This window comes from Perca flavescens, chromosome 2 (assembly GCF_004354835.1).
Source record: "Perca flavescens isolate YP-PL-M2 chromosome 2, PFLA_1.0, whole genome shotgun sequence".
Classification (NCBI taxonomy): domain Eukaryota; kingdom Metazoa; phylum Chordata; class Actinopteri; order Perciformes; family Percidae; genus Perca; species Perca flavescens.
In genome coordinates, this window is record NC_041332.1 from 23,999,171 (window position 1) to 24,016,877 (window position 17,707).

Below are 17,707 nucleotides of genomic sequence, written 5' to 3' on the forward strand. Positions count from 1 at the left end.
CATTTTACTTTGTTCTCTTCTTTGGCATAAAGCTACAACTGCCAGGTTACCAACCTGAAGTTGGACAAAATTAATCTGACAGGGTTAGAAACAAATTATTAGCTAAGCAGTCCCTCCAGGATTTCTGCCTTTTTTTTTTTAGATTGTTGCGGCCCAAAATGCCTGATTTTGCAGGAGCTTTTGTAAAAAAAAATTGCAATAAAGTTGCGGGAGACAGTGAAAGTTGCAATTTTTTTTGTGTATAGTTATTTTAAAATAAAAAGGAAACTTGTTTCGGGGAGAATAACACAACTCTAGGCTGAGTTTTCCTAGTAACCTTACCAAAAAGGCTCCGGATGCTGCAAATGTTGGTAGAATATGAAAATGGCTGGTGGATTTAAGACAAAACAATTTATTGAATTAAATCAAATTTGAACATATGTCTCAGTGGCTTGTTGATCTTTACATTGTTAGTTAATTAAGAAAACATTACAGCGTACATTGATGTTAAAATACAGGTTGGAAGGGCGGTCTGAAATGTTTTGCACGGTCTTTCGCTGTACATTTTGTTGATAAATGTGAGATGTTCGAGTCTCGTCTTCATATCGGAAACAAGCTCTCTCTCACTCGGCGACATCCTGGAGGGACTGGCTATAAGGATTTAGTTTTTTATTTTGTGAAATACTGGATTTTCACCACTCTGTCAATCCAACAATTAAATGTCTGAGGAGAGGGGTGACCTCTAGCTCACCCAGTAAGAGCGTGCGCCCCGTGTAGGCGGAGGCCTTTGCAGCGGCCCGGGTTCAAAGCCGACCTGCGGCCCATTGCTGCGTGTCATCCCCCGTCTCTCTATAAATAAAGTGAAAAAAAGCCCCCCAAAAAAATCTTTAAAAATAAATTGTCTGAGAAGAAACACTCACTTCTGGAGAACTGCTCACAACTAATGTCCATACTGAAGGTTGGGGACCACTGATCTGGTTTTGTGAAAATGAAAAGAGGACACGCTTTATTGACATATTTCACTTTAATGATTAAAATGACAATCTGAAACTGGGAGGCATACAGAAATAAAAGGGAAATATGACAATTTATAAGAGGTGACCCCATGGTAAGGGCTTGCAGTCAGAGAAGGTTTGGTTCATTTGTCAATTTTTACTATAAAAGTAAGTGAATAGCTCCACATCAAAAAGTAACAAATTTCCATTTTTGCATGAACTATTAATAACCTGACTCCTACGACACATTGGCCTCCTGGTTGATGAGGGTGTTGAGGTCCAGCTTCGTCTTCTCTAGAGCTGCAGTCTTGGCCCTCCGTGAGGGACGCACCACAGGAACTGACTCTGGAACATTTTCTCCATCACTGGCCAAAACAAAAAGGGAGCAGATGAATATGAGAATGTGAATATAAAAAGTGATGGTATCGAATTGTTAATTCATCATAGGTATACATATTTCTAAAAGGGAGGACATTAGTTTCCTTGTGTGCTATCAAGAGTTAACTGAAAACACTCACCTCTCCTCTGATGACTCTGCCCTCCTGCTCGACTTTTTGCCCCCTTTGGCTGTGCAGGCTTTCCTCTGACCTGTGTGTACACAAACACTCGGGTTACCTTGCAGTGCTGAGTCAACTCCTAGACTCCAGTAGACAAGAATAGCTCTAAAAATATAGAGGCCCTATGAACAACTGCAGTTTTAGATGAGTATACAGAACCTGCATTACCTCTTTTGGCTCTCTTGGCAGATTTAGATGGATCGTCTGTTGCCACCTCTGTGGAGAGATAAAGACAGACATTTTTGCAGTTCCTCTCTGTGCTAGCTGTATTCCTGTCTCTACAGACACCGATTGCGATGTAGAGGCATTTTCAATCCACTTAGCTAAAAGTCTGGTAATAAGACATAATCCTTTTACAGGAAGAGTTGACACAAACGTGTGGGGTGTAAATCTAATTAGACAGAGAAAGCAACATTTGTTACGGATAGTGGGTGAGATGTCAGGCTGTCTTAGACAGACTGTCAGTGTTTGCATGTTTACCATCTGCATTGACATCCACTGGTTGTAGTGCGCTAGCGCTGAGGAGCTCAGCCTGTTCTTTGGAGTCCACTAGCTGATAAATCATTTTCTCCAGGGCACGAAGAAGGACACGATCCTTCACCACCTGAAGAAAAGGACGGAAAGAGGAGAAATTAAACATCAGGCCTTTCAAGAGGCAGATATACAAATACATCAAATAGCATGAAAGGCTGTGTGTTCTTGGGATGGACGTATGTTGTTCTTTTGGTCCAGACTGACGTATCTCAACATTGGTTCGATGGATCAAAATTCCAATGTGTGCAATGCTTTGTTTTAGGATTAAATTAAACTAATTATAGTCCCACTAGCCTCAGCTGTTCTTTGGGTTTGGTGCTAATTAGCATGCTAACACGCGGAATTAACGGTTAACATTGTAAACATTAAACCTACTCAACAGCAGCATGTTAGCATTGTCATTGTGTTCGTAAGCATTTAGCTTAGGGCATCGCTGTGCCCAAGTACAGCCCACAGACGGGCTGCTCTGGACGGAGACCAGTGAAGGATATTAGAAGACTGAGGACTGAGCGTTACTGCGCAGCCTCCAACTGAGCTCGAAGACGTAGATGTGACGTGAGCAACCTGTCTGAAAGTTGTAAGTCTTCTGGTAGCTGTGCCAAGAGAAATCTACTATATGGTAATTCCTCTACTATGCAACAGTAAGTCGCGTGGTTATGACACAATCGTTAGCCTATTTTTATAAAAACGTCTGCTACGGAGCCATAACGTGAGGTACAAGGTAATGGAGCCTTTTATACATTGTCATGTTTCTTTAGAAATAAACAATGGACAAATAAAGTCTTTAAACGCTTCAGATGTAAAGTTATTTGCTGTCAAAGTGACGCCAAAATGAATGGCAGTCAATGGAATGCTAACGGGGGGTGATGGCTTGTTAGCATCAAAATGGCTCGATAGCTACGCTTTGTGGAGGCTGGCTTAGCCCCTTGGTACAGCCTCACAGAGTTGCTAGCATGACTAGACTCTTTAGTGTCGTGGTGTCTGTACCTGTACAAGCTGCTGCAGCAGCATCTGCAGGTCTTTCCTGACAGTCTCATCTCTGCTGAGCTCCAGGTTGCTTAGAGTCTTGGCATAGAGACGCACCTCAGGGGCTGTGGGGTCCTTCAACATCTCCCCACACATACGCACCGCCAAGTAGTCATGGACACACACCTCCTAAAAGACATATTAACTCAATAAATTCAATTTGTTTTTGCCTCATTGAGATGTTATCATATTAAGCCTTTAAAAAAAATAATAAAAAATTGTAAATAGTTAGTTGTGAAAGCTCTGCATGTTCTAACATGAACTGAAGCATTCAAGAGATTTGAGTCCTTCATCTGGGATGAAGAAATGGTTATGCATTTGAGCTTTTCATTATATTGCTTTCTACCCACAGAGCACCAGTAAAAACAAATGCTAATAAGTAGGGTTGGACGATATGGAGAAAATCAAATATCACGATATTTTTGACCAAATCCCTCGATATTGATACCGCAACGATAGTGTAATGTTGACTATTGGTGCTTTCACAAAATATTTACACAATGAGTTTTTCATCATCAGTAATGTGAATATAATGACTAAGTGGGTAAAGGCATATAAACAGAACAGTTACAACAGTCTGGTAAGTTCAGAAAATGACATCACTTTACTGTTCACTTATGCCGTATTACGATATCCAAAATCTGAGACGATATCTAGTCTCATATCACAGTATCGATATATTGCCCAGCTCTACTAATAAAGAACAACCCAGATTGATCACTGAGGGTTTTGGGAGTTCACAGTAGTTCTGGGTATTTTTCTTACCTCGGTGTTAGCGGAGGCCTTAATAAGTGCACTCGGACGAGTCAGCTCGACAAGTAGCTCGACCACATTGTTAATATCCACCTCAGCTAGCGGAGAGGTGGCTGGAGCATTCATCAGAGTTCGAACAGTCGGCAGGAAGCCCTCCTCCACCACCTCCTGGTGGACCCTAATAAAACACAAAGACACTCTCCATATTAGTTTATGCCACATAACCAATAACTTCACCCAGGCCAGTAATCAAACTAATAACAAGAGGACGGGAAAAGCACAGGTGTAATAAATCAAATGACCACATAGTGCATGGTTTGCCTGAGTATGTGTGAATGTGTGACCTGCTCTCGCGGGCGTAGAGCTGGAAGAAGACGCCGAGGCAGTGGCGTAGCCGGGTGTCGCCCTCGGTGACAGGATTGTACCACAGCAGCACCAGACGGGAGAACATCTTGGCGCTGGAGATACGGCCGTTGTACATTAATTTGGCCAGGCCCTCCGCTGTCTCTGTACGCAGGTCAGACAGCTGAAACGGTTGAACACAGATTAGTACAATAAAACTGTCTCCGGCTACTTTACACCCAGGAGAACTTGATACATACTTCAGTTCGTTGAGTAAATATTTCACCCTCAACCTCACCTCACTGTCCAGGAACTCTGAAAGCATCACAAGTATACTCTGTGCGGTGTCCTCTGGTACATCTCCCTTCTCCTCGGCCACGGGTGCGTCCTCCTCCTGTCTGTCTGGTGACTGGGAGTGCAGGACCGTCGGAGTAGCAGCTGGATCAGAGAGCAGCTGGAAGCCAAACAGCAGCAGCAGGTCGATGATGGCCCGCAGAGCACTGATACGGATCTTTACCTCATCCAGCTGGGCAATCTGAACAAACACACGCACACACACCATTACATTACATGTCATTTAGCTGACTTTTTTTTTTTTTTTTTAATCCAAAGCGACTTACAATTGCTATATATGTCAGAGGTCCCACTCCTCTGGAGCAACTAGGGGTTAAGTGTCTTATTTTGTTGTAATTTGGGTGACTTGTGTGGTTAACATGTACATGTACTAGGTTCTCCAGTCAGTGCCCTTGATCAAGGCACTGGCTCAGATCTGGAGTTGGTCCCCGGGCGCTGTGATTGGCTGCCCACTGCTCCTTTGAGGGATGGGTTAAATGCAGAGAATAAATTTCGCTACGTGTATGTGACAAATAAAGTACCTTTGCCTTTAATATGTATGAATGTATTTGAATGTTTGGTGGATAAAACACACGTGTATTACATTACCTGCAGCAGCAGGACCATGTGGGTTTTGGCCAGCTCCTTGCTGTGCAGGGTGCATGTTCCCAGACACAGCACGGCCATGTTACGGACAGCAGGGTGAGCATTTGCTATACTGGGCAGGACCTGACAGAGATGGAGAAAATAGTGACATCCACCAACTTTTACTGACTTTACCACTACCACTACTACTACTACTACTACTACTACTTTACTCCAAATCTTCAGTGAAAGATATTACTATAATTGTAAGGCGTTAAAAAGCTAAGAGCCATCAGACAGAGCCATCGTTAACATTAGAGGTTTCTTTTTTTTAAACCAGTAACTTTGTAGAAAAGGTCTCAGCCTGAGAGACAAGGTGGTACAAAGTTAGAAATGCAAGTGAAACAACATTGGATCCTTTTACACATAAAGGAGAAGAAATATGCAGTTGACTTTGTTATAATCTGCATTAATACCTACTAACCAAAACTATGGCAGATAATTTGGTTCTGATACTTAATGATTTCCAGATCCAGTTGGAGCTTGTTATCTGTACATCTACAGGAACATTGAAGTAAAAAATATGATCATGTATGCAGTGTAGATTTACCAGTGAGGACATTAAGGCACTAATAGTTGGACCAATTCGTGTCTTGATGCTCATTTGCTTCAGCAGTTCTGCACACATTGTTAGACACCTTAGAAGAGTCTCCGGGTCATTCTGGGGAAAAAAAAAAGAAAAAAGAAAGAAAACCAAAACAGGTGTTAAGACCTTTCTCCATTTTTATTCCAGGAGGAAAATCTCTTAGCTATATAGAGTAAATTATTAAATGAGGCGGTGCTTCCTGCGTGGCTACGTACCTTCTCGGTGCGGGTCTCCTTGTCGGCCGGCTGGCTGCTCTCTGCGATGTCCTGGATGATCTGGTTCCTGCGGTTCTCCAGCTCGGTGATGGAGTCCTTCAGATCTGCAGCACGGCTGAAGTCCTGGGTAGTGATACAGTCCTCCAGGGTTTGTTTAGCCTCCAAGATACACACCTTCACCTCTGCTAGCTGGAGGGGAAATAAACAGCTGAAATACACTCCAGAGGATTCTTGACTGTTGAGACGGGCAACTACGCCTCTATTTACAGGAAAAACACCACCACCACCCGGGGCTCTGGGCCAGGTGACAAACCTCCAGGGCCTACTTTGCCTTTACGGACTGAAAAAGGGTCGAGCTGGCGAGCGAGCAGGTGCACGGAGGGGATGGAAGTCATACACCTGGGCAAGGATTAACTTCCTCAGCAGCTGTTGGGCCTCCACGATATTAAATACTTTTAGTGTCAGTGTTGAAAGATGGGGAAGGGAGTATTGACAAAGTTGTGAGCAATCCCTCTCTGTGCCTTATTTTGTTCCTACCGTGTGACTCTCACAGAGGTTAAAGAAGGGAAAACATGTTTCAATATTAAAAAAGGGAAAACTACTGGACCTGAATAAACCAGGCAAGGACCAGATTGGCATGATATGCACCTTCCACATCACTGAAAACATGCTTTGCCTCAAAATACAAACCATCTGCTAGCTGGAGGTACAGAGGGATGGACAGATAGAAACAGACGGAATGTAAATAGAGCACAGAACAGAGAAGACTTAGGAAAGATAAGATTGCTTGTTATCTCAATTTTAAAATGCGTAAACCTTTCATATATTTAGTTATTCGGTTCATTCATAATAAAGGAAACCTGAATATCCGTTTGTAGGATTCAATCTTTCTGTATCTTTGTAATGATTAACTTTTTTACCAAATACAAGTTAGCAGTGTGCCAATATGGGGTGTTTTCATCCATTCAAAAAAAAAAAAAAAAAAAACAGTAGGGTATTTGGATGGGATTACTGAATCTAATTGCTTCTGGGTGCTTTCAGTTGGCAGAGTGTTGCCCACCTGGACCTGCTGCCGGCGGCTCATGTTCTCATCCACTGGCTGACTGGCCTCGTTGATGGGCTCCCTCAGATCGGAGATGAGTTCTGCCACCTATGGCACACAAAGCCAGCTCATTTAGACGTCACTCTCCGTGGTAACAATACCCCCACCGAATAGAAAATCTGTTTAATTATGTGACATCTCAAACCTTTTGTGGCATAGGACCGTTTAATTCACGCATTCAACATCTGGAAACATTGATAAATAATTTCAGCTTTTGCATTTTCATTTTTGCCTAATTGGTCGGTCAACTAAATCTATGAAGGGCACATGTAAGTGTAAAATGCAACTTACAGTCTGTATGCGTCTGTGGTCATCAGGAACGAGGGTGAGGAGTTTTTCCATGAGAAGGGAGACCAGGGAGGAGGGAGTCTGTGGAAGAGCTAACATCTCCTGCAGGACAGCCAACACGCGCTTCCTACAAAAGCATTACAACATGACAAGTCTGACTATAAACACCTCAACAAGCTGATGAGAATATTTGGCAAACTGAACAAAATTAAGGATTTTGCCAGGCAAAACAAACATTACTGACACTATAGATTTCTTACCCAACTAAATGTACACATTTTGCAGATTTCAATAGATTGTCGGAATTTCAAATGTACCATGTACCAAGGCTCAGCCCTTGCCACATTCCTGTCTTCAGCTGTCCTATCCAATAAAAAGGTCAAAAAGCCCCAATAATAATCCAGTCCATAACTTTAACTAGACTGGTCTAACTCCTACACTGGTCATATTATAAACAATCAGGATAAAAATGAGGTCAACACGATTAAGGAAACTAATTGCATTGACATATCTAAGAAACAGTGTAGCATTAAATTTATTCTTATCAAGTTAATAATAATTTTTCTTGTTCAACAGAATAACTAAATCTTAGTTTCTAGTCCTTCCTTTTAAGCCCCTTTCCTTCGCTCCCAACTTTCACCCTCAGAAAATTGTGTCCAAAAAAAGAAGCACTTGTTCTCCCCACTCGCCTTCATACCAGTCCTTTCCTCAAAACCTCTTACCGTCCCATCCATGCCTCTCTCAAATCTGACCTCCTGCTCTTAGTAGCTGAATAAACAGATACTACTAAAATATCTCTCCTTTCCTCATTCGTCGTATATGATCCCTCCTTCCCTTTCCCTCTCAGTACTGTCCCACTCCTTGCCCATTCCACGTTTGTTACCTCACACAACATCTGTTCCTTATCTTAACACAACTTGTTTCCTTATCTTACCTGCCGCCCTCCTCATTGGTGTCCAGACATCCGATGAGATGGATGAGCTGTTGGGCGATGAACTCCTTGGTCATGACGAGCTCCAGCTGGGTAAAGTCAGCCCTCTGTTCCTCTGACAGCAAAGGCACTGCCTTCAGATACCTGCAAGAGTCAAGAGTTATACAACAGCTCTCAGAGCACGCTCAGATTAGATAAATGTTAACAGGGTCACTAAGGAGCATTTCACACTACAGCATCACATGCATTAGGCAGGTGGTAAAACAGCAGAATCCTCCTACATTGATGATATGATGAGTGTGGAAGAAGGCATTCTGCGATTTATGCCAATATAAGATTATAAGCAACCAATTCAGAGTATATTCAGTGTGTGGTATGCAGTTTGGTTAAAGCTAACTTGAAGATGAAAGAAGGCTTTGTAGAAGTTTCTTAATCTCAATCACAATGTCTCCAGATGCATGTTGTGGTCTAGCCATCAAAAGCAAAACTAGATCTATAAGAATAAAACATTATTGGCGCAAAGAAACAGAAAATTCAGAAGTGTTACTGTGTTCTAGGACCAGTCTAGTATACTAGAGTGCCAGTCTGCAGCTACATATCAAAGTAGTTATAGTACATTATCTGTTGGGTCCCTGAGGCATGTCAACTTGATCACAGCTGTTTTTCAAGTATCTGGCTTTGATCACATAAATTTAAGAAAAAAATATTTTTTTTCTGGGATTGTCTTTTTTATATGAATGCTACACTTTAAAATAACTAGGTTAAATGGAACGTAAGCAATGAGTTAGCCACACCATTACATAAAGAAAGAGTTCCTCTGAGAACAGCGGAGCTGCATTCAGATACCTGAGTAACAACATGAGCATTATGGCTACTGGGTTAGATGTTCTGTTCTGAGTATTACAAAGTAACTACATAATACCACTTTAAAATGTGTTAGGTTTACAATTTTTTGAAATCTGTGTTAAAATTAGGGATGCACCGAGCCGACTTTTTCAGTCCCAATATCATACCTGGGATTTGGGCACCGGCCAATAACAAGTTCCAATCTGATACCAGTGTTTAGATAATAAGCTCTCTGTCTCACTGTGTGGAAATGACTGGGATCATTTAATTATGTGTAAGTTATACATAATTAAATGAACCATAGTGTAACAACATCAGGCTCGACTTAAACACTGCTTTTCTAACTTTGTAAAATGAAATGTAACAAATGAATACATAGTTATAAATCTAATGAACTGTTATTTATTATTGAAATAATAATAATAATAATAATAATAATAATAATAATAATAATGAAGAATTGAAGAGATCGGACCCATTGTCACGGATACCCGATCCAGCTATATGAGGCAGTCTTGGCCCGATATCCGATCCTCCCTAAAACAGTAGTCAGGCCCATGTGAACAACATGAAAATGTTTTGCTAGTCTTTCCTCCTGTTCATGTGGGACATTAAAAGATCCCTTTCTAATGTGCTTTCAATATAAGTGATGGGGGACAAAATTCAATCCTCATTCTTTGCAAAAATATATTCAAAACTTTATCTGACATAAATATTAGGCTTTGGCAGACTGAGTTATGGTGTGTGTCCATTGTCAGTGTCATTTCCATGCTTCACATTAATTTCTATGAGAGCAGCTAGCATCACAGGGACTTTGGAGAAGCGGTGCGTCGAGTCGCCCTCTCCTCGTTTGCATGAAGTTGAATCCAGGCAACTTCATGCAAATGAGGAGTTTCCAGCTCGGCGCCTCTCAAAAGCTGACGAAAATCTTTTTAACTGACTGTTGTCGATCTGAAATGAAGACACATTCAGCAGCTGCATAGCCTATTTCTCGCTTAATTCTTTTTTCAGATACACATTTCGGTGAACTATTTTTGAAAGCTGGGAGCAGACAGCCCCCACGTGATGCTTTCGCCCAATCAGGCGCAGCCATCAGGCTTGTTGTATGAGGCTGTAGCCTGTTTTCTTTGCTTGTCTGTGGTCAGTGAAGAGAAACTGATCAGAGCTGGTGGAAAGCCCACTAGCGTACAATACTGGGAAGCGGGGCGATATCTTCTGTGAAAACGCCTATATGGACACGTACCATTAAACAGAAGGTACAGTGGGGGAAATAAGTATTTGACCCCTTGCTGATTTTGCAGGTTTGCCCACTTACAAAGAATGCAAAAATCTACAATTTTAATCATATGTACATTCTAACAGTGAAAGACAGAATCCCAAAGAAAATTCCAGAAAATCACATCATATGAATTTATTAAAATTGATAACCATCTGATGAGGAAAAACAAGTATTTGACCCCCTGGACAAACAGCATGTTAATATTTTGTAGAAAAGCCATTATTTTTCATTATATTGGCCAGCACAGATGTCAAACGGTTTTTATAGTTGGTGACAAGGTTTGTGCACATTTCGGCAGGGATGTTGGCCCACTCCTCCCTGCAGACAGCCTCCAAATCATTCAGGTTCCGAGGTTGTCGCCTGGCAACTCGAATTTTAAGCTCCCTCCAAAGATTTTCAATCGGATTCAGGTCTGGAGACTGGCTAGGCCACTCCAGAACCTTGATGTGTTTCTTCTTCAGCCACTCTTTTGTTGCTTTGGCGGTGTGCTTAGGGTCGTTGTGCTGAAACACCCATCCTCGACCCATCTTCAGCTCTCTCACTGAGGGAAGGAGATGTCGGTCCAGAATTCCACGATACATGGCCCCGTCCATCCTCCCCTCAATACGATGGAGTTGTCCCGTCCCCTTGGCTGAAAAGCACCCCCAAAGCATGATGTTGCCACCACCATGCTTGACCGTGGGGATGGTGTTCTTTGGGTTGTACTCGGTGTTCTTTGCCCTCCAAACACGACGAGTTGAGTTGAGGCCAGTTCTATTTTGGTCTCATCTGACCACATCACCTTCTTCCAGGCCTCTTCTGAGTCGTCCAGGTGGTGAATGGCGAACTTCATGCGGGCCTGTACATGTTTCTTCTTGAGCAGGGGGACCTTGCGTGCGCTGCAGGATTTCAATCCATGACGGCGTAGTGTGTTACCAACCGTTTCTTTTGTAACTGTGGTCCCAGCTGCCTTCAGTTGATTCATCAGTTCCCCCCTTGTGGTTTTGGGATGATTCCTCACCGTTCGCATGATCAGGGACACCCCACGAGGCAAGATCTTGTGTGGAGGCCCAGACCGAGGGAGGTTGGCGGTGGTGTGGTGCTTCTTCCATTTCCTGATAACTGCACCGACAGTTGATCTTTTCTCTCCAAGTTGCTTTCCGATTCTCTTGTAGCCCATCCCAGCCTTGTGCAGATCAACAATCTTGTCCCTGATGTCCGTGAGAAAGCTCTTTGGTCTTGCCCATGGTGGTGATGTTGGATGCTGGTTGTTTGGGTGTTGACAAGTGTCTTTTATACAGGTAACGAGGTGAGGCAGGTGTATTTGATGTAGATAATTGGTTCGGATTGGGGCTGTGTCTTAAAGAAAGACTAACTGGCTTGTAGGAGCCAGAATACTTGCTGTTTGTCCAGGGGGTCAAATACTTGTTTTTCCTCATCAGATGGTTATCAATTTTAATAAATTCATATGATGTGATTTTCTGGAATTTTCTTTGGGATTCTGTCTTTCACTGTTAGAATGTACATATGATTAAAATTGTAGATTTTTGCATTCTTTGTAAGTGGGCAAACCCGCAAAATCAGCAAGGGGTCAAATACTTATTTCCCCCACTGTAAATACATTCCAAAGTTAAATCCTTTTTAGTAGAGAATTCCCTCTTTAAAGTGTCCCATACTGTTTACATTCTGAGCTGCAGTGAAGGAACAAAAAAAGTTAAAACTTAAAAAAGATTTGTGTAACTTAGTCTACTAAAGAAACATTAACTTGGATAAGGTTTTGCATGTGTTTTTGCACGGAAGAACTGGATGTTAGTCCCAAATATGAACAGGAGGAATGTTTACAGCAAGACCAGTCCGTTTCAGTGTTCATATGGGCATCTGACTTTTGAGACATACTTGTTTTAAAATTGTGAAACCATCCTTTAACTACAAGAAAAAAATGACTGTAGAGCCTGTTGCTACTAATCAATTCTCTGGTCCAGAATTTACTCTGTGGTATGGCTAAAATATACAGCAGACAACAAGAAAACTATTAATGTAATCCAGTGAACTGTCTCTTCTCTTACCCGCAGAGGTAGTCTGCATAAGTGGCAGCATCTGGTAAAACTTGCTCCAGTATTTCATCACCTTCTTCTCCTTTAGCCTTGATGAACTCGTACAGAGCTCTCCAGTAAAGCACATTCTCACAGGACAGAGAGTCCACTGGGATCAGCTTCCTGTTGAAAACACACATAATCTCTAACTTCAGACGATTTCTTAATTATGTCACAACATGCGAGAGCCAGAGAGACAGAGTTTGAAGTATACCTGTTGTCGAGCTGCGCTCTGTTCTGCAGCAGTTCTTCAGTAGGTGTGCCTTTGAAGATGGCTTTCAGTGTGTCCAGAGCTGTTTGGGCACAGTTCTCTACATCCAGCCTGTGGAGCAGCTCTATGAAGTCACCGTCCAGCCGAAGCATCCAGGACGGCAGTACACGAGAACAAACCACCTCCCTCACCGCTTCTACAACACACACAGACCATCAGACATATTAAATAGCCACAATGTGGCTAGTTCAGAGCTGAAACAATCAATTCATGATCAACAGAAAATCACTCGAAAATGAGTAGCTGTTTTAGCCAGCCATAACTGGGTTTTTTCTCTCTCTTTTTATAAATCACTGGTTGCAGCAACTCCAATGTGAGAACGTGCACTTTTTTTCTGCTGTTTTGCACTGCTGGTCAAAACATTTAAAGACCACACCTTAGGCAGGGAAAAATAGTGGACATTCTTTTTTTTTAATTCATAAACTAAACAATTTTGACAATAAGTGAACAGATTAACTTTTAAAAAAATGTTTTGTTTCTTGCAGCTTTAATGGATTTTCTGCTTACTGAAAGTGCAAGTACATAATTGAACGTGTCTGTAAATGTAATGTTGCATGCACACAGGCAAAAGGAAATCATTATTACCCGAGGTGTCATGGAGACCCTGCTGCAGTAGACTAACTCTCTGTGCGATGGTCAAAGCTTTAATGTGAACTTTGTCAGCCAGAACCTTAAAACGGATAACAAAAGATAGAAAGTTTGCAACGAGTGTTCATTCAGATCGAGATATGTTATTTATTTATGTACTTGTGCGTGCATGAATTTATACCGGAACATTTGACTGCATTTGTAGCTACCTGGTAAGCTAGCTTGCGGACGTTCTCTTTGATGTCCCGGGTGCGTGCAAGTACTTTAGGGAGGGTCCGAGGGGACATCGCAATGCAGGAAAGAACGGCACGTCGCACTTCAGCATTAGAATCATTATCCAGAATCAACATGTACGCTGAACAGTGGAAAAAAAAAAAATAAGAGCATTAGACAATTAGAGGGTCAATGACAAGGAGAAAGATATAAAAACATACTTTACATATACAAATCACACACAAAAAGGCTACTCCAAAGAGTGGTGATTAAAGACTATACTAAGATTAAAAGTGACACTTGACCAGTGGGAATGGGCATTTCCACTCTCTTCATGGCCTTGTAATCTTAGTACAACAGATACGTTTAAACAGTGATGTCTCAAATTTGGTCATTAAAGAAATGCACTATAAGCTGCATATTTTAAAGTTGAACAATGATAAACATATTATTCTAAAAAGACGAAAGCATAATATTTTTCTGCATTTGCATTTGTTCTGTCAAATGAAAAACAGTGTAGGCAGGGATAGAAAAACAAACACAAACCGTTGATGGTTGGACAGTCAGGATCCTTTGGCTGTTGTAAACGCGTCATGGCCAAAGCAGCCTGAATCCTTACATTGGGGAACTTGTCAGTGACACGGACCAGCATGGCTTGGTGGATGTGATCAAAGAGGTCGTCGTCTATCTGGGCATTTTCTGCCATACTGCCTAGCAACTTGTTGATCAGCTGGCACACACGAAAACGCACCGCATGGCTATTGGCTTTATGAGACTGAGAAGAAAGGAAGGCAGTCCAAACAGTTTGGGAGAAGAAGTGGAAAAAAGAGGAGCAAGACAGGATTGGGGAGAAAGAGGCCGACAAGAGTGGACATGGATCAAAGGAAAAAGGACAAGCGGGACAGAGAAAAAGGGGTTGCATACCAAAGGAAAGTGTAGGAGTGAGAAACGGATGGAGTCCAACAGGAAGAGAAAAGAGACAGATGGGACAGGACAAAAATCTGATTAAGAGGCAGCAGACACATCAATCACACCAGGGCTTCACTCTACAGCAAATTCTTACAACAAAGTCAGAGAGGTTTTGTTATCATCGTAGGAAAAGTATTCGGGAATAAAAGATTAATTTTTAAAGTTTGCTGCAAATGATAAACATGTATCTATCAAAGTTGATCTCTTGTAATCATTTAGTATACATAGAACAAACATACACTTGTGTAATAATGTTTATACCTCCAACAGGAAATTGAAGATGAAACTCAAAAATGGATGATCATCCTCAGCATCTTCTTCTTCCTCCTCCTCCTCTTCCTCCTCCTCCTCTGTTTTAGGTGGAGACTGGAAACTCGTGGCAAACCTCACGACAAACTCTATGACATTTTCAACTGCAGGTTCACGCTTGTAGACAATCATGGCGTACTTCAGGTAGTGGACAAACTCCTCATGGAACAGTGTCTTGTCCTCAAGCTGGTTGAGGAGATGGGAGGATGTCATCAATCACAGGTGACAGAGGATGCAAACCAGGAGAAACAATAGTTTCAAAAAAAAAAAAAAAAAAATGGTGAAAATGGGCAATATGTGAAACCAAGTCATGAGTTTTGGCAACATTCATTCACAACAGAATACATACATTCCGGACCTCTCAGGTCGACAGGCTAGCTTACTGTCCCCAGGGTCAACACAAAACACAGAGACGCAGCTTTCAGTTTCTTTGTACCACATATTTAGAACAAACCTTTAGAAAACTTAAGGTCTGCTCCAACTTAAATACTTTTAAGTAGTGGATTTAAACTTTTCTTTGCCTTTTGTTTGCCACTACCTTTTCAAGTTGCATTTGGGGCTATTTATACAAATATCTTTGCTCGCACACACACACAGAGAGAGAGAGAGAGAGAGAGAGAGAGAGAGAGAGAGAGAGAGAGAGAGAGAACTTGTGGTATGTCTAAAACAGTGTAGAGACGAGAGTAGCCTACATATAATAATAGCTTCACATAACACAGCACTTACCTTGTTGTAGCGGCTCTTCAGGCTTGCCACCAGCTTTGCCTTGTTATTGTGACCCTTCTGAGCGCGCTGAAACGCCTCTTTAATCTCTATTTCATTGTCTGCAGTCATCTTTCCTTCACAGAAAACCAAATTAAAAGACGGAATCAGTCAATCAGCCGCAAGAGCTTTCCTCACAGTAACTAACACCCCCAATAACGTTTTAACTAATGCTAACGGCAGCAGCATGTTTGTCTCTGGTGTCTCATTAGCTAAAAGCCCCTCCTCGATCCAACTCCAGCAGAAAAACAACATTCCATAGTTACGTCGTATGGGATACAATTCCCTAGAGACACTTTACATCATCCTTTATTAGCACATCAAAGCAGACATTGTATTTTACTGAATAATTAAACTTATCGTGACTTTTAGAAATGTACCTTCTGTTCCGTTTTCTTCTCGCAACACTGCCGCCTGTTTTCAAACAGTTGTGTGTTCTCGCGAGAACTGAGATTGATTATCACGTAATGACGTTAAAAGCCTTTATTCATTTGCCCAGAATTTAGCCTGGCAGGAACTACAAAAGTAGCAGAGGTAAAACACACCAATTAATTGATTAATCAAGGGACCTTTTTCACAGCAGACATTTTGACTTTTCATAGTAGGAAAAGCACAGCTGAAATTAATAACCTTAACGATGGCTCAATTCCATAAAGTGTCCCAGTGAGCTATTTCAGTGAATCATCATAACCCTAATACCAGGGCCTCTTCTAGTGGAATGCAGCCATCATTAATGGTTTTGAATACACCTGTGCTTTTCCTACTATGACATGTCAAAATGTCTGCCGTGAAAAAGGTCTATAAGTTGAAAATTAATCAGCAACTTTTTTGATAATTGATGAATCGTTTTAGTATTTTTTTTTTAAAGCAACATTGTCCCTTGAAACAGCAACCAATTGTGAATATTTGCTATCTTAGGGATTTTGGACAATGTTGCACAAGATCAGAAAACATGCCAAACAAATGTTTTTTTTAAGATTTTTGGGGCATTTTTAGGCCTTTATTGACAGGACAGCTGAAGAGATGAAAGGGGTGAGAGAGGGGGAATGGCATGCAGCAAAGGGCCACACCTGCAAAGGCAAGGTCTTGCAGTCTTAGACTTCCGGGCACCCCTTTTCTAACATTTTACATATCAAATAATTATTAGATTTATTGAGATAATAAATGACAGTCATGTTATTGTTTAAGTGGTCAAGTCTTTTTTAATTAGCTTATTGATTATGGCGTTAGTGCTTAAATAGCCTATATTCCAAAAAATATTTTTGAAAAAAGTAACAGTTGGCTTGCTGTACACATGGATGTAGCCTATAAAAAACCCAGCTGTGCACTCCAACAGAAGGGACACAGTAATTGTGTGACCACAATTAGTTTACAACACTTACATTAGATATACTGTGTTTTGTTGGATTGTTGTAATTTATCATTTAAAAACATACACGGTACCAGATAATCACGTGGCTTAATTTTTGTTAGGTGAAAGAAATCAGCAATTACTAATCTGCTAGTAGGCTATATCCCACATTTGAGCCATATTAGTGTGCAACCCCTCTGTTAGTGTTATGATGTCCAAGGCTGCAGCTGCCGGACAGCTGTGGAGGGGGCACAGCAAACAGATCACCCGTGGGAAGGGCATCTCCACAGGCAGATAGGGTGCCTCGTATGGCAACAACAGCCATCTATCTCTGGAAATCAATTTAATATAGATGGTAGCCTACTCTGTCAGGCTTCTGCTTTAGACCTGCGTGCATGTGGGCGTAGGATTATCTGAGAGGTGTATTATTATATTAAATATTTATGCTGGTGGATGCAGGGGCCAGAAGTCTCTCCAGTAGTCCATACACATGCTATGTCATGAGCCAAAAAGATGTGAAAAAACGGCTTCTAGCGCTTCTGTAGATCTCTGGCACACTGTGGGTGAACTTAAGACATCCAAATGCTTTCCAGAGAGATACACTCCCTGTGTAAAACTGCTTAAACATTCAATCATCAAGCTACCGTTTCTCATTACCTTGCAATATTTATAGTCTGAATTGCTCCATTAAACACAGATATAACATATGTAGGACAATATCTCATTGTGACCAAGGCTGGATTACAAACTGGTCGAAGCAG

At 41.6% G+C, this 17,707-nt stretch overlaps 1 protein-coding gene across 2 annotated transcripts; it reads right to left on the reverse strand.

Moving 5' to 3' along the window:
* Positions 1 to 984: 984 nt before the first annotated feature.
* On the reverse strand, positions 985 to 16,058 carry ncapg (non-SMC condensin I complex, subunit G). 2 transcript variants are annotated; one of them, XM_028591725.1, is made up of 22 exons: positions 15,976 to 16,058; positions 15,560 to 15,672; positions 14,786 to 15,019; positions 14,102 to 14,330; positions 13,552 to 13,697; positions 13,340 to 13,424; positions 12,698 to 12,890; positions 12,457 to 12,606; positions 8,290 to 8,430; positions 7,359 to 7,482; positions 7,026 to 7,115; positions 5,966 to 6,154; positions 5,715 to 5,825; positions 5,129 to 5,248; positions 4,485 to 4,721; positions 4,189 to 4,370; positions 3,857 to 4,022; positions 3,053 to 3,220; positions 2,012 to 2,135; positions 1,700 to 1,747; positions 1,493 to 1,562; positions 985 to 1,339 (listed from the first exon to the last, which is right to left on the reverse strand). In XM_028591725.1, the coding sequence occupies exons 2-22, from the start codon at positions 15,665 to 15,667 to the stop codon at positions 1,213 to 1,215; spliced, it is 3,042 nt and encodes a 1,013-aa protein (XP_028447526.1). In that variant the 5' UTR covers positions 15,668 to 15,672; positions 15,976 to 16,058; the 3' UTR covers positions 985 to 1,212. The 2 variants fall into 2 exon arrangements, with proteins under 2 accessions (XP_028447526.1, XP_028447532.1); XM_028591731.1 differs by having other exon boundaries at positions 15,560 to 15,667; positions 15,976 to 16,032.
* Positions 16,059 to 17,707: the final 1,649 nt, after the last annotated feature.

Coding starts and splice junctions, on each gene's coding strand:
- ncapg (XM_028591725.1), bottom strand. CDS start 15,667: ATGACTGCAGACAATGAAATAGAGATTAAAGAGGCGTTTCAGCGCGCT. Junction 13,698..14,101: donor TGACTGTCCAACCATCAACG/GTTTGTGTTTGT, acceptor TCCACTGTTCAG/CGTACATGTTGATTCTGGAT. Junction 4,023..4,188: donor CTCTACGCCCGCGAGAGCAG/GTCACACATTCA, acceptor GTGTTTTATTAG/GGTCCACCAGGAGGTGGTGG.